Source organism: Cavia porcellus, unplaced genomic scaffold, assembly GCF_034190915.1.
Source record: "Cavia porcellus strain 051 isolate PalLab524CR breed Dunkin Hartley unplaced genomic scaffold, mCavPor4.1 scaffold_2, whole genome shotgun sequence".
Lineage (NCBI taxonomy): Eukaryota > Metazoa > Chordata > Mammalia > Rodentia > Caviidae > Cavia > Cavia porcellus.
The window spans coordinates 16,488,396-16,503,988 of record NW_026947485.1 but is presented as its reverse complement, the minus strand read 5'-3'; the positions used below and the strand labels follow the sequence as shown (position 1 = coordinate 16,503,988).

Sequence of the window (15,593 nt, the reverse complement as noted above, 5' to 3'; positions counted from 1 at the left end):
TAATTCTTATTTTGGAGAACTCTGGAAATCTACCACAGGTGTATGATAATCCAAAGTATATTTATTTAAGAAAAATGATCCAATTGTGCTAAGAATGGTGAGCTTGGCTGTGTTTTACTTTCCCCTATCCATTTCTCACTCTTCTGACAGATTTCTGGTGGCACAGACGGTCACACACAGGTGTAAGTTTGAGTGGAGACATGGGAAAGACAAGAGAAGATCCTAATCCTCCACTTTTGGCTAACTATGAGACTCTATTCAACTCTGAAGTGTAGGTAAGGCAGAGCTGTAAACTGATGTAGGATCCAATTCACATACAGAATCCCTTGACAAACAGCAGATGATACACTGGCTTAAGGCATTAAAGGAAATCTTTATGTTATCACCAGTTTAAAGCTAAGCTAATTGGATAGAGACTTCAGTGGACACACTGTTTGAAGAAATAGCATAGAAAAACCACTACCCCTATAAATAGCAACAAAAATCCTGGTGAGACAAACAAAAGTATTTGATTTTCAGACTTGGTGCATTGTAAAAGGTGCATTTTAATAACAAAATTACAATACATGCACAGAGAAACTATGGGTCATATTCATGGGCAACAAAATCAGACAACAGAAATTACTTCTGAGGAAGTTCAGCTGTTGGACTTATTTGACAGAGAATTTAAGTCTGTCTGCAATGGTCTCTTTCAAACACCAAAGTCATATCCAACATTTGGAGGCAAATTTATTTATGTCAACATGCACAGATCAGGATCATTCCCAGAATATCAGGCCCTGATATCTGGTGGTCTAGGGCATATATGGAATAAGCAAGGTAGGGGCACAGAGGAAGAACGGCTTGTCAATGGGGATTGGTTCTTATAATGTGCATCACAGTGACCAGCTATGCATCATGGTGATGAGCCATTTCCAAGAGACAGCAGCAACAGGAACTGGAACAGGAACTGCTACCTGGGCAACTAACAAACTGAAGTATACTGGTGGAGGTGGTAGTGGTGGCATTTTTCTGCCACAAATTACTATAAATACGTTCAAAGAACTAAAGGCAACCATCTCTAAAAAACCAAAGTATGAATATATCACATCAAACAATACCAATGAAAGAGTCAATTTTCAGTACTGAAGAAAAATCAAGTTGAACCAAACGAAACCTTGCCAGGGTCTCAGAAACCATCAAGTCTACTAACATACAAATACTAGATTTCTAAAAGTTGGGGAGAGAGTAGCAAAGACAAATACACAGTTTTGAAAGCAAAAAGAACAGATTCATATACAAGGAATTCTTTTTTTAAAGACTTCAAAGCAATATAATAGGAAAACTATGATTACCATATTATATCCTATTATATTCAAAATATAAACCATCTGACAGCATAAAATCTAACAAAAGAAGACAGATCAAAGCCAAACCTAACAAAACTGTGTAAATAATGCAAGAGTTCAAGGTCAGACAATAAGAAATTGACAGTAGTTTCTACCTTTCCCTCCCAGGTATTTCCTCCCTTTGCTCTTATAGGGTTCACGTGTATGAACTGCTTCAGCCATGAACATGACCTCCAGTTGTGTCCATTTACCCACAGGAGACTTGAGATTATTCTACTTTATAGCTTGGTAGCTTTCCACCACATGAAAGTACCTTATCTTTCTCATCCATTCTACGATTGATGGGCTAGTTACTTTTTTTAAGTCTCCTGCCACATGAAACAATTTTTTTCACTCCTTTGACTTTCAGTCTGTGAATTTCCTTTCCAGTTAAATGTATTTCTTGTATACAGTGTATTGATAGATCTTGTTTCTTGATCTACTCTCCCTGTGTTTCTTTTTATTGCTGACCTGAGGTCATCCACATTAATGGTTATAACCAGCATACATTGGTTTGTCTCTGCCTTGCTATCCTACTGTTGTTGGCCCTCCACTTTTCCCCTTCATTCATCTGCCTGTCTTGTTTGGTGATCCTCCTCTGCTGCTGTTCCTGGATCCATGGTCATCTTTATCTCTCTTTAGAATATCCTTTAGCACTCTCTGTAGGGTTGGTTTGGTAGTCATGAATTCCTTCAGTTGCTCTTATTTTTCCATCAATTCTGAAAGATAGTTTCTCAGGATAGATCAATCTGAGTTGGAAGCTGTTTTTTTTCAGGGTTTGAAACACTTCACTCCAAACTCTTCTTGACTTGATGGTTTGTGTTGAGAAGTCTGCTGTGATTCTGATTGGTTTCCTTTATAGGTGATCCATCTCTTTTCTCTAACAGCTTTTAATATTCTATTCTTGTGCTGAATTTCTGGGATCTTGATTATTATATGTCTAGGTGTAGATTTACTTTGGTTATGGCTAGTGGAGTCCTATATGCTTCACTTATCCGCATGCCAGATCCATTTCTCAAGTCTGGGAAGTTTTCTTCTATTACTTCAGTGAATATCCTTTTAATTTCATTTGTATTAATCCCTGCTTCTTTACATACACCTATTACTCTTAAGTTATGCTTCTTTGCATCATTTTGCAGATGAGCTGTTATTTCCTGATTCTGTGTTATTTTTAAGAGATCTTTCCTTTCACGATCACTAGCTGCAATCCTGTCTTCAAGGTTTGAAAATCTATCTTCAGTCTCTTTCAAGTGGTTTTGCCAGCTTTTGATTAACTTTTTAATTTCTTGGATCTCTCTTTGAATCTGTTTTATGCATTGTAATTCCTTTCTACATCATTCAAGATTTCTATCATTTTCCTATGCTCCTCTTTATTGTCTATGTCTTCTCTAGACCTGCTGAACAATTCTTTCAGTGTTTGTGATTTCTTCTTTTACCTGGGACATTATTTCTGATTTGGCCGCTTTTACAAACTCATGAAGTTGTTCCCTTACTTCAGTTGCTATCCTCTCAGAGATTTCAGGTGTGTGACTTCCATTTTCTTCCATGACTGTGTCTCCCATACTTATTCTGTGCAGAATAGAGGTCTCAGTTTGCCTTTTGCTCCTGTGTCTTTACATTCTCCTGGGTTCCTCCCAACAAGCTGGTTGTGGGGCCCCAGACACTTTCTATGTTGGCTGCCCCTAGGCAGTGTGGGGGATGAGATAGGCACCCTGGGTTCCTCTAATTCCAGATTTACAGGGAGACAGCAGGGCATGGGACAGGCTTCTTAAGATCTATGCAGCTACACTGTGGCTTTGCTTCTCTCAGCCTGTGTGTCTACACTGGGACTCCCACGATGGTGGCAGATACACAGGAGTGTGTTTGTCAGATTCTGCTAGTGGGTGATGGCTGTCTGAAGGAACCAAGGGCATCAAATGGAGGCCTACGGATGCACAGGGCTTACGTGGCTGTGTGTCCCCACTCCTGCTGGCTGCCTACAGGAAGAAGCATTCTGGTGGCAGCTCCCTGAGGGTAGAGGCAGATCTGCTGCTTCTCTCTGCCCATATTGGCTGCCTGCAGGATGTGGCCTTTTGGTGGTGGCGCAGGGTAGGCAGATGTAGATCTGTCTGTCTCTCTCAGCCCTTGCTGGGTGCTCAATGGAAAGGGCCTTCCAGTGGTGGCGCTCAGCAGGTGGAGGCAGATCTTCTGGTTTTCTCTCCCTGTGCTGGGTGCGCAGAGGAAAGGGCCTTCGGGTGGTGGTGCCTGGCAGGCAGAGGCAGACCTCCTGGTTTTCTCTCTCTTTTTTTTTTTTTTAGGGCAGAGATAAGATTTATTCTTGAGTTTGCTATGGGGGGCAGGGCAGCGGAATCCTTCAGGAGTGCAAGGCCCACCACTTGTCCAGGGGACCACGATTCGGGATATATTTCACCCCACAGGCATCAGGAATGAGGTGCTTCTTGGTCACCATGTATTCAAATTCATCTGCATTGAACTTTGCGAAGCCCCACTTCTTAAGAGACATGGATCTTCTGGTGCCCAGGAAACTTGAACTTGGCCCTGCGCAGAGCCCCAATCACATGCTCCTTGTTCTGCAGCTTGGTGTGGACAGACATGATGACCTGTCCAATGTGAACCCTTGCCACTGTGCCCTTGGGCTTCCCAAAGGCACCCCTCATGCCAGTCTGGAGCCTGGATTGGGGGTGGCAGGTGGTCAGATATGAGAGAATATCCATCTGTCAGAACCTCCAAGGTTCTGTGTCTCCAAGGTCCCTTGGGGCAGCCCATACCAGCAACAAGATGCATACACTACCGAGGACGTTGCTGTCTGCAGCCGCTGCACACTGGGCACCCACCAGCCAAGGCGCCCAGTCAGCTTAACTGACTTCAGTTCTCTCTCTCTTTTTTTTTTAATGTTGTGACATTTATTTTAATGGTAAGTGTCAATGTCAGGGTTTGGTTTTTTTGCTCTTGTTTTGTTTTGTTTGTTTTGGTACTGGGAATTGAACTCACAACCTCATGCTTGCCAGACAGGCCTGTGTGGTTGAGCTACATTCCCAGCCCCTTAGAAGGAATTCTTAACAAGGCATCTGACCTCTCATGGAGAAATAATGCAAACAAGAAAGTCAGTGGGATGTTATGTTCAAAGTGCTGAAAGACTTTCAACTAAGAATTCACTGTCCAGTAAAACTACTCCTCAAAATATGGAAAAACAAATCAACAAATAGAAACTGAAACAACTCTTTGCCACTGAGTTTGCTTTATAAGAAACTAATGAGTTCCTTCAGGCAAAAAGGAAGGGATATCTGAGAGTAACACAAATCTAAATGAAGAAGCCAAGAATGCCGGCAAAGGTAATTATAAAGGTAAATATAAAATATGTTGTTTCATTTATAACCCTTTTTTTTCCCTCATATTTGATTGATATAAAAGACAACTACATAAAGCAGTGATTGCTTATAAAATGTTTTGTGAACTTATGTATAAAGATGTGATAATGTATGACGAAAAAAGAGGGGGCAGGGAACAAGTTAACACTAGAGGAAAGTTTTCATACAGAACTAAAATTAAGCTGGTATTAATCTGGATCAAATGGTTTTAGGTAAAATGTTAACTGTAATCTCTATGATAATCACTAGAAAAACATGGTAAAAGAAACAAGGGATTAAAATCATACTCTAGAAATATCTATTCAACACAAAAGATAGTAGTAATGGAAGAGAGGAAAAAAGACGTAAAATCTAGAAAACAAACGGCAAAATAATAGAAGTATATCCCATCTTATTAGTGATTACACTAAACATAAATGAAATACTTCCAATTAAAAGGCAGGACTGACAATAAACATGGTCCAACTTACTGTCCATATGAAATATGCCTCACATTCAAAGAAACAATGGGTTGAGATAAATAGCTTCTATATTTTCTATTCTACATTTGTTATTATCTACTTCTTTTGTGTTTGTATTCTTTTTATATCCCGATGCTGGGAGAACACAAATGTAGGTCTACGATATCACTCACATAGTAGTGACGGTGTGTTGGGTGAGATGTGTGATAGTGATAGTGTCAACATCATAGAGTGTACTTACACAAACCTAGATGCTCAACATAGCTGCTTTTTTTCTTTTAAAACATTTTTATTTTAAGGAGTGTACTTACACAAACCTAGATGCTCAACATAGCTTCTTTTTTAAATTTTATTTTAAGGAGAAAAAATAAAACAGTTTCAAAATATGACAATTAGAAGCAAACAACAAAGCTTCTTGATAGAATCAATAAATACGTAACACTGAGGTGGATGAGGCTGTTGGTGTAACACAGCCTGAAGTTTCAGGGTTAGTCCTTTTGGAATAAGAAGGAATATATCCAAAATGATGATTAAAAAGTGCAGTACACTACAGTATGTATGACTGAAGGCTGGGACTTGAGAGCCAGCCTGATTTCCAGAAAAGAGACCTGAGACTGAGTTCAATGATTTCAACAACTGCATCTATGTAATGCAGTCCCAATAAAAACTTAACATCAAAGCTCAGTGTAATTGCTGGATGGTGAACTCATTCATGGGCTAGGCGGGTGACCGGTCCTGATTCCTTGGCGAGAGGGAAAAGAAACTTTGCATTCAGGAGCTTTCTATACCTTGACCTATCTTTTCTTTTGGCTCTTTCAAGTCTGTATCCCTTTAATGAAATTGCATTTGAAACACAGTATTTCCTCAGTTCTATGAATCAACTAATGAATTTCAAACTAACAAAAATTATTAGTGAGAACCTCTGACTTTTTATCCAGTTAGTCAAAAGTTCAAGTAAGTAGCCTGAGAACTCTTTAAACTGATGGTTTAGTGTCTAAAAGTGGGGTAGTCATGTAGGGAGTGAGTCTTTAAGGCTGCATAGTCTGACAGTAACTCCTGGTGATCAGTGTCAGAATTAGACTCTAGTGCAAAGGTGGTTTTGGACTGATCAGAGTTGGTGAGAGAACTGGTAATTCTCTAACTCTCTCTCTAGTGTCTATCATTTTCAATACTCAAAAATGAAAAACCAAAAAATTCCAGACATTTAGAGTTAATGAAGCTAGTATGGAGAGGTACATCTGCAATAGTTTGTTGCATATGGCCTTGCCTGTCAGCCAGTTTTAAAAGCCTTATGGTATTAAACAAATTTCTTCATGGCATTTTAAGAATTTATTCCCTTGTTCTGCTTAGAGCAACCACAGTTCATCTTTTAAAAAAATACTATTGATATGGAAAAAAGTGCTGGATCAACCCACAGAATTCAACATATATGTGTGTGTGTGTGTGTGTGTGTGTGTGTGTGTGTGTGTGTGTGTGTGTATATAAAGTAGTTATAGGTGTTTTGATGAATTTTCAGATTAAAAAAAAAGTTACATTTAAAATTGCATAATGGCAAACCTGTTTCCGAGGAATTCCTCACTACAAAACATACAAATGCCATGAAAACTGGTATCATTTCGTTCTTGCTGCTGTTGTTCCAGAATTTCTTTCTGTAAAGCAGAAACAGACTTATATTACCTTTCATAAATACAGTTAATGAGTGAAAAATGTAGTTTGAAACAGAGAAAGCTGGGATAGAAGCACAAAGGGAATAGTACATGAACACTGCTAGTATTTTGTATTTCTCCATTCTTCTCTTTGTACCAAACTCTAACATTAAACACCTATAAAATACTCACTACAGGAAATTACAAGTTAACAGGTCTTACCATCTTTCTTCTGTCTTTTCAGTTATTTCTTATCCACAACTTTCTCTAAATAAGAAATGTGGTTTTTGACTTGCTCCTGCCTCCAAATCTCAGTTTAGTTTGTAATCAAGGTTTGAATACTTTTCATCAAATTATATCACGTTGCCCTGTCATTTCCAATGCCATCACCTTGAATCCCGTTTTTATTTAGTTATTATGGAATTACTATACTTAAGTCTTTTAAGTGGTTGCCCTGATTAGAACCCCTCTTCTATGATAGCCATCTTCTTTTTTCCTGCTGGAGAAACTTTTCCTTTCCAGCTACCTTGTTATGCTTCAACTCAAATAATTTAAAATATACTCTGGTTATGTTCTGTGGTAATGACAGTGGTCCTATATATTGTCTTCTTGGAAGTAATTTTATTTCTCTTTGATTTTTCACTTTTACAGAGCTTTACCTGTTTATCAAGATCCAATTTGATTTTCATTTCTGACTCCAGCATGAAGTTAAGAACTCACTAAAACTGAGCAGAATTGGATTTGAAATCTGGGTCTTACAATTGATATACTGTTTAGCATCTTTAATCCTCAGTTACTTTCAATTTAAAATAAAATATTGTCTTACAGCACTATTTATTTATATTATTAAGTGATTTGTGTGGAGTTCAACTGTAAATGGATTATTAAATATTGGATACTACTATTCCCCAGTATACATAAATTCCTGTTGTATATTACCAACTATCTCTGGTTAAATGTTGCCTATTTTGTCTTCTCAAAGGAAATAAAGTCTTTTAAGTTGAAAAATAGTCTTTATGCTGTTCTTATGTTACATCTTTATACTGTAGCTTCTCTTATAATATGGAACTCAAAATACAAACTTCACAAAATCTATTATTGATTTTGTTTGATCTGTAGAACAGCATAAAAACAAGCCAGTTGTCTAGAATGTTAATATATATCCTTTGTGGAATTCCTGAGAATGTATCATAAAACATCTAGTAATATTAATCCATTCAAGAAAAAGATTAAGAGACTACTATAATGAAAATCAGTTTAGAGAAACCTATTTTCTGCCACAATGGAAAACTAGATATAAAACTTAGTTTTTTACTGTGAACTACTTAGAAAACCAATTGCTCTGTATAGTTTATGCTTTTGGATACTGAATAAGGGCACTGGGCTGTGATCCTGGAGAGAAAAAAATGTTTTCTGCTGAAGAATGTCTTCCAAATCACAACAAAGGAAAGTTGCACACAAATGAAGAGTAGCTACTTCACTGGGCAGAAAGTGAGAAAAAAAAACGAAGTTCAGGATGGTACAGCGGGTAGAACTGTGGTAACAGGAGCTACAGATAAAACAGCCAGAGAAGGAGCTCAAGAAACACGTGTTAAGATTCTTTTAATATCTGCCGAATACTAAGGTACACACATATAAGGCAGGACTCTGTTAGGTTTGACAGAGGAGTTTCTGGGGGTTATGAAGCTGAACGGAGACTCTAGAAGTAGCAGTAGTGGATATATCAGAGTTCTGACAAGCAGATCAGAAAGGCCAGGCTCAGTACTTCACGAACATAGCAAATCTAAAAGAACACTCTTTAGTTTTGATATGTTAAGGTTTTATGGTGGTAGTAAGTTGTCAGATTAAAAAAAGGATGGGGATGTAGCTCATTTGATGGTCCTGGGTTCAACTCCTACTACTACCAAAAAATAACAACCACCCTCCCCCCACTCAACAAACAAAACAAACCAAACCAACAAAAAAGCCAAACAAAATGCGAAACAAAACATTCGGTCTCACATTTCTTAAGCTCATGATGATATAACTCTAATTTTATCCAGAGGAAATCTTAACATTTCCTTGATATTGATTCAGCACAAATAAATGATTTAATGACTTAAAATCAGAGCGATACTAAGGTGTCTAAGGTTTTCTTTTCATCAAAACACTTTTTTTTTTTTTTTTTTTTAATCGGTACCAGGGATCAAACTCAGGGACTGCCCGCTTGCAAGGCAGGCGCTTATGCCGCTGAGCTAAATCCCCAGCCCCTTCAAAACACTTTTTTACTAGTACATGTTTACAGAACAAAATGATTATATTCATTGTGGGAAGCTGTAAAAATTAAGTTCTATTAGTTGAATTGAATTGCAGAACCTAAATGGGTAGAGTGATTACTCTTTAGTAAGCTTAGACTACACTACGGTAGAGGCAGTACAGGAGTCATGGCAACAAACGTCAGAAAATGCTGGGTTCACAAGTCCTAAGAACATTGCTGTTACTTCGCGCTCTGGTTCTGGAGCAACTCACACACAACGTTGAGAGGAGATACTGTGGATTCTCAGCTCGGTCATCCACATTAGCTGCAGCCACAATGACAGACAACGGTTCTGAGAATATGTGAGTTTTCCTTGACCTTGCATGTCGTGCATAATTATAATCAAGCAAATTTCCTCAAGACTGTACTTCGCCCAATCTCTTTACACCTTTTTAAAGAAATAGGGTCTCACCATTATTCAGGCTGGCCTTGAACTCTTGAGCTCTATCTTCTTGCCTCAGTCTCATAAAGCTGAGATAATAGGTGCAACCACTATGCTTGGGACCACTCAAACTCTTTTACATCCTTCCCAGACCTTTCTACATTGGAAGCAACTTAAACCATTTGTTCTCCACACTTAATCCTCTCAGTTTATTACCATCAGTGAAAACAAGGGCAGTTATTGGGAAAATCAGACGTGAAGGCACAATAGTTTACATCCTGTTGTATTTGGCTCTTGTGGTTACAATCATGTAAATGCTTTGCCTAGCCCTTCCTGGCTATTTTCCCAGTGTCTCTCCATAAACGTATTCTATTTCTACCTGTCTGCAACTACTCCCGTAAGATTTCCTTTGTAACCACTACTTTGAATACTAACTTATCAGAACATCTGAGCTGAAAGTGACCTCATGAATATTGTCTACTAACTACTTGTTAAAAGATGTTACAGTGGCTTGTGTAAAGCTACAGTTATTTGCTATTAAAGCTGGTTTCATTATATACATGCCTTCTTTTGCCTTACACGGTAACCACTGCAGCACTTGTAGATATAGAATTTCTAACAGTGATCTTTCTACAAAGTGAAAAGACAAGTTCAGAATCTAGGGGATAGAGATCTTGAGAGGTAGAGCAGTACTAAAATCTTCTTACAAAACAATCACACAAAAGCTTCATTGAAATGTATCAAATATGAATGAACACTGCAGTATCTGGGGCTTTAGAAAATACTAAAGTAACAGAATTTAACATATACATAATTATAACATAATTAGGTCTTATTATTGTTATTATTTTTGTCTTTTAGAGACAGAGTCTTGCTATGCATTTCAGACTGGGCTTGATCTCTCACTCTGTAGCTCAGGCTGCTCTCGAACTTCCAAAGATCCTCTTGCCTCAGCCTCCTGAGTATTGGGATTATAGGAGTGTGCCAACATACCCGGCCTTGATTTAATTTTTAGTAAGTATTCTACATATGTATATTTTCTAGATCATAGCAACTTTAACTCAGCCTGTAAAAGGTTAAGTTTCATACAGGATGCTTTCCAAGTTCCTTCCAACTTTCTCTGCATTCCAAATTCAAGACGCAATTTAACTTGCTTTATGATATATGGTCCTTGCTAGGAACAAGAACTATCTTATTGCACTGCAATGCCAAATATAGTTTACTTTCAGGATCTCTTTGTCTTGTCTAAATTCTGTGCTTTCCTTATTGGATTTTATACTTTTGTTTATGGTTTTTGTTTATTTCCTTTTATTCACTGAAGCTTTTTATTTTAGTGGGTTCACTTCTGCATCCAATAATTGGTCTCCCCCCATCTATACCTCATTCCAATTTTCTATCCTATGTCTGGGCCTCCTGTTTTTCCTTTTAACCTGGACTAAAAGTATTCCAGGGTCTTCCAAACACTGCTAAAGAAAAACAAAAAGTCTGATTTTGAGAGTGAAAATCAAACTAAGTCAAGATTGGGCTTGGTGGTGCACGCCTGTAGACTCACCAATCTGGGAGTCTGAGGCAGAAGGATCACAACTTCTACCCCAGCGGGGCAATTCAGTGACTTAGAACTAAGTCTGAAACAAAATGAAAAATCAAAAAAGTGCTGGGGAATTAACTCAGCATGAAAGCTGCAATCCAGTCCTCAGTACCAAAACAAACAAACAAACACACAGAATATTTGGTACTTGGGAAGCAGCAGCTCTTGCCTTCTTCCTTGGAGGGATTTGATGAGAATTACTATCATCTGATAGAGATGATGTTTCTCTTACTTCTGGGTTGTCTGCAATTCTAATATTCTAAGATTATCAGGTATGAGAGAAATGAGTTTATAGGAAAGACTTTCCTTGTATGTACATAAAGGGATATACTTGCAGGAATATAGCTCAGTGGCACAAGTGCTTGCCTGTCAATCTTGAGGTCCTGAGTTCAATTCCCAGTACAAAGAAACAAAGCAAAGCAAAACAACAACAAAAATATGCTTGTCTGAGGAATGCCCAGAGGGAGAGAAGACAAAATCTGATTTTACATGTACTTTTAAAGAAGTACTCTACACTTAGGTAGTGAGCACATGGTATTCAAAAGTAAAACACTGAAACTAGTACTCAACAAAACCTGAAGTAATACACTGAGGGTTATTTTCAATGGGCTAAAACCCATAATCTTTAGCACAAAGTTCACAGAGCTCCAGTACCTGATCCTAACCTGGGTTTTTAAATTCTTTCACACTGCTTCCCCATGTAAGTCTATGCTATAGGTAAATCAAGTACACATACTATAATTTGTGTATTATTCTTAATAGCAGTCATCAACTACCTATTGTGATTCTTTAGGCCACTAATGGCTTGAAATAATTCACCATGTGCCTAGCTTTGCTCATCAGAGTTCTCTACCCTTATCCTTCAAAGTGCATTTCAAGTGCAGTGTCTCTGTAATGAGTGGGAAAATCAATCGGCCTTTTTCTGAGCAAACAGCGCTACATATGATCTTGGGCAAAATCCTTCACCAGGACTCAGTTTCTGGTGATCTTCAAATTGTCCACAAAACTCCCTCTTTCAATTGACATCTACAATGCTTGGTCTTCAGGAAAGCTGTGTCCTAGCACTCTACACTGCTAGAAAATGAGCTTTCTATGTTCTCTGCACACAGTACATTAGAGGAAATTCCCAATATATGCATGACAGCTATATTTATACCCTCAATACACACGCACATATATTTCATATCCTGAATCTTGAAATGGTCTTCTGAAAGGAGAAGATTTATAACACACTTGACTGTCCCTTTCCGAAGTAGCGTTAGCACTTACTTCATGGTTTGTATTTCAAATGCATGTAAATTAGAGTTTTCCATAGCAAGTTGATAATATTTGTTTAAACGAAAAATAATAACCTGCCATACATGTAAACTCCTTTAACAAAAGGGATTTATTGTTAGCTGTGATTTTAATGGTCTTAAAGTTTTTTTCAAAAAAAATTATAATTGACAAGTTTTAGAAATACAGAGATACAGAACATTGTCTACAATGTATGAGGTAGTGATTTGGGGGACATTTTTTCAGAAAAAAGAAACTTTTTACTTTTACTACTATTCATATAAATAACAGCAATGTTTTTAAGATGACTTTTTAAAGCAAAACTCCTAGGAGGTATTAGCAAAGGAAATGAATGGTGATAATTATTAAACCTAGTAATTAAGGAAACTAACTTTATTGTTATAAAACATAATCACTTATTTTAACAACTGAAATAAGCTGGGGATAGTGGCACATGCCTATCATCCTAGTGCTCTAGGAGGCTGAGATAGGAGAATCACAAGTTAAAGCCTAGCTTTGGCAACTCTGTGACTTAGTGAGACCTTGTCTAAAAAAAAGAGCTAGAGATGTAGTGTGATGGCCCTGGGTTCAACTCTCTATTATCATAAAACAAAAGGAAACAAAAACAAAACAACTCACCAGATCCAGCCTCAGTCCCTGATGTGGAAAAGAGCAATTCTTTTCAAAGTAAACCTTCCAAAGTGTATGGATGAAGCTAGGGAAACCTTGTTAATTGCTATTATCTTTATGTAATCAACTACAAATGTCCTCCTCCACAAGCTCTAGGCGGGCAGAAATGTTTAATTTCCCTTTGTGCACCCACCGTGCTCCTAGATGGGGGAAGTAGGAGGGGAACTGCTGTGCTTCCTCTGGCCCTTGTTTCTTCAAATCCTCTGCATGGTAGGAAGAATCGCGGTAGAAGATGACCACATCTTAACTGTGCCCTAACATCTTTTTCCCATTGCTGTTTACCTGCAATGACAAAACTGAGCTTTAAGTTTTGTGCTTCTGTCTTCTGGAGCAAAGCTGTTGACAGCTACTGATCAGCATTACTGAGGAAGACACTGAGTATAACTACTTGGATAATCAAGAAAAGTGTTTTTGTTGTTTGCTTTCCTTCTCTCTTCCTTTCCTTTCCCTTTTCTTTTCCCCTTTCACCTCCCTTTCCTTTCCTTCCTTTATAAAGCTTGGAATTTGATAGAATTAGTTACAGCATGTTTGAAGTCATTTATGAACAAAAAATATAGAATCAGGAGACAATTCATAGAAAGTACTATAAAGACATGCAAATCAAAGCCTGATTATCAGTTTTATGGTTTTGTTTCCAAAAAAATTCATGCTAGACTATATGCTAGGCTTTATTGAAGGATTTACAGAATGCAGAGATGAAATGCATGTCACAGGTATTATGTGCTGGAATTTATCAAAGCAGCTGATAAAAATCAGATAATAATTTCATTGCAAAAGAGGCTTGAATAAAAACCACAGTTGTAAGAATACAAGATCAACCTACATACTAGGCAATGAGCATGTTTTATGTTTTCCTAATTGTTATAAAATGTCAAGTATGGTAGCAAAAGGGTCAGTGCCTAGTCTTTCATCTTTATTCATGAGCTGAAACAGCAGATGGCACTCAACACAATCACAGGGGATTAACATGTAGGTATTAAAGGAAAATGTGAGTTATAGTGAACATTATAAAAATAAAAATCAGTCAATTTAAATTGAATAATCTGGAAGATAATGATTTAAGTATGACATGTATACAGAAAAAACCTAATGCTTAAAATGACAAACCTACTGAACATAGCTTATATAAACACAAGGACATTAAACTAAGGCTGATGTTATTAACCACCGATATCAATAGTTTTTGTTTTTTGGTGGTACTGGGGATTGAACATAAGGCCTTGTATATGCTAGGTAAGTGCTCTATCACCGAGCTACATCCCTAGCCCCTTTTCTTTTTTGAGATAGATTCTTGCTAAATTGCTCAGACTGGCCTTGCACTTGTGATTCTCTTGCCTCAGCCTCCTCAGCAGCTGAGATTACACAGGTACATAAAAGCATTTTATGGACATAGGCAAGTAATAGATTTGCAAGTTTCCTGACTGAGTAGATATATAAGTGACTATGAGAGACACTTCCTAAGTTTCTTTCTCAGTCTAACTAAAGGCAATAGCACAACCGGAGCTGCTAGGAATTCTGTCTCTGTGGACACTTCTCCAACAAAGAACACAACAGGTCTCTCCACCAAAGTTTACGGCAGTGGTCCAAAAGCTCCACAGAAAGCAACAGAATCTCCCATTTCTTCCCCTTTTGATTCTAGAATTGTGGATTATCTCTGAGGTTTTGTGATTATTTTAGGTGTATCTTCCCCTGTTCTAGTAAGTATTTCAGGCAGACATAAAACACACTAGCATAGAAATGGAAGATAAGAAAGGGGACAGGATGGGCACATAAACAAACTGCTCCCTGTCCCTCATTCAAATTTCAAGGTGGACCCTGACTTTGGCTTTTCAGTTTTCCTAGTTGGCTATCAGCCTTCCCAGAAAAGGAAAATATTGGGCAGAGGGCCTGTGTACTAGAGAATTTGGCAGGCCACTGTTCTCTGTGCTTCATAAAAAGCTTCAAAGAACTGTGGAATTTCTGGCCACTAGATTATCTTTGTCTTTCATGCCGGGCCCCTGGATTACAGATGAACAAGATGACTCAGGATTGAGGATGGCCAAGTCAAAAAGCAACCAAGTGATAAGGGGACTGGGGTTTTGTGGTATCAGTCTGACCTGTGGCCAGTGATTTAATCAATCATGGCTACTCAGTGAAATTTTAGTAAAAACTCTGGACACCATAGTTTCAGTAAGATTTCCCGGTCGGCAATACTCAGAGCCTGAGGGATGAGAACAGAGGAGGAGGCAAAATATCATATGTTGTCAATTAATTAAAGAAAGACTTCAATGTGTAATACTATCATCTGTTAGGTCCCAGACCCAAACCTCACAGAGTACAGTGACATCTTAAGGTTACGCACTGTGCACATTCCTTCTGATACCTGGCCAGCTGGTATCTAACTTGGGAACAAGGCATACTGCAATTCAGGTGGTCAAAGCTTATAGACAGTAATAGGAAAGTTCCTTAAAGACCCACTTGTCTTGGGGGGGGGGAATCTGGTTTAAATTAAAAACTTATCTTTTGTAAGTCTCTCACATG

The 15,593-nt window shown here is 38.0% G+C and overlaps 1 protein-coding gene and 1 non-coding gene across 4 annotated transcripts in view; both read right to left on the bottom strand.

Moving 5' to 3' along the window:
- The window catches only part of Znf277 (zinc finger protein 277), a 120,102-nt gene that overhangs the window by 28,486 nt on the left and 76,023 nt on the right, over positions 1–15,593 (bottom strand). For all 3 annotated transcript variants that reach the window (XR_001201292.3, XM_003469836.5, XM_013152456.3), the window contains one exon: positions 6,754–6,845. Coding sequence is in view for 2 of the 3 variants with exons in the window: in XM_003469836.5 (XP_003469884.3) it covers positions 6,754–6,845 (92 nt within the window). In the remaining variant the exon portion in view is untranslated. The remainder of the gene's footprint in view (positions 1–6,753; positions 6,846–15,593) is intronic.
- On the bottom strand, positions 4,102–4,236 carry LOC111756882 (small nucleolar RNA SNORA70). Its single transcript, XR_002791270.2, has one exon. It is a non-coding gene; the product is annotated as a small nucleolar RNA SNORA70 (small nucleolar RNA).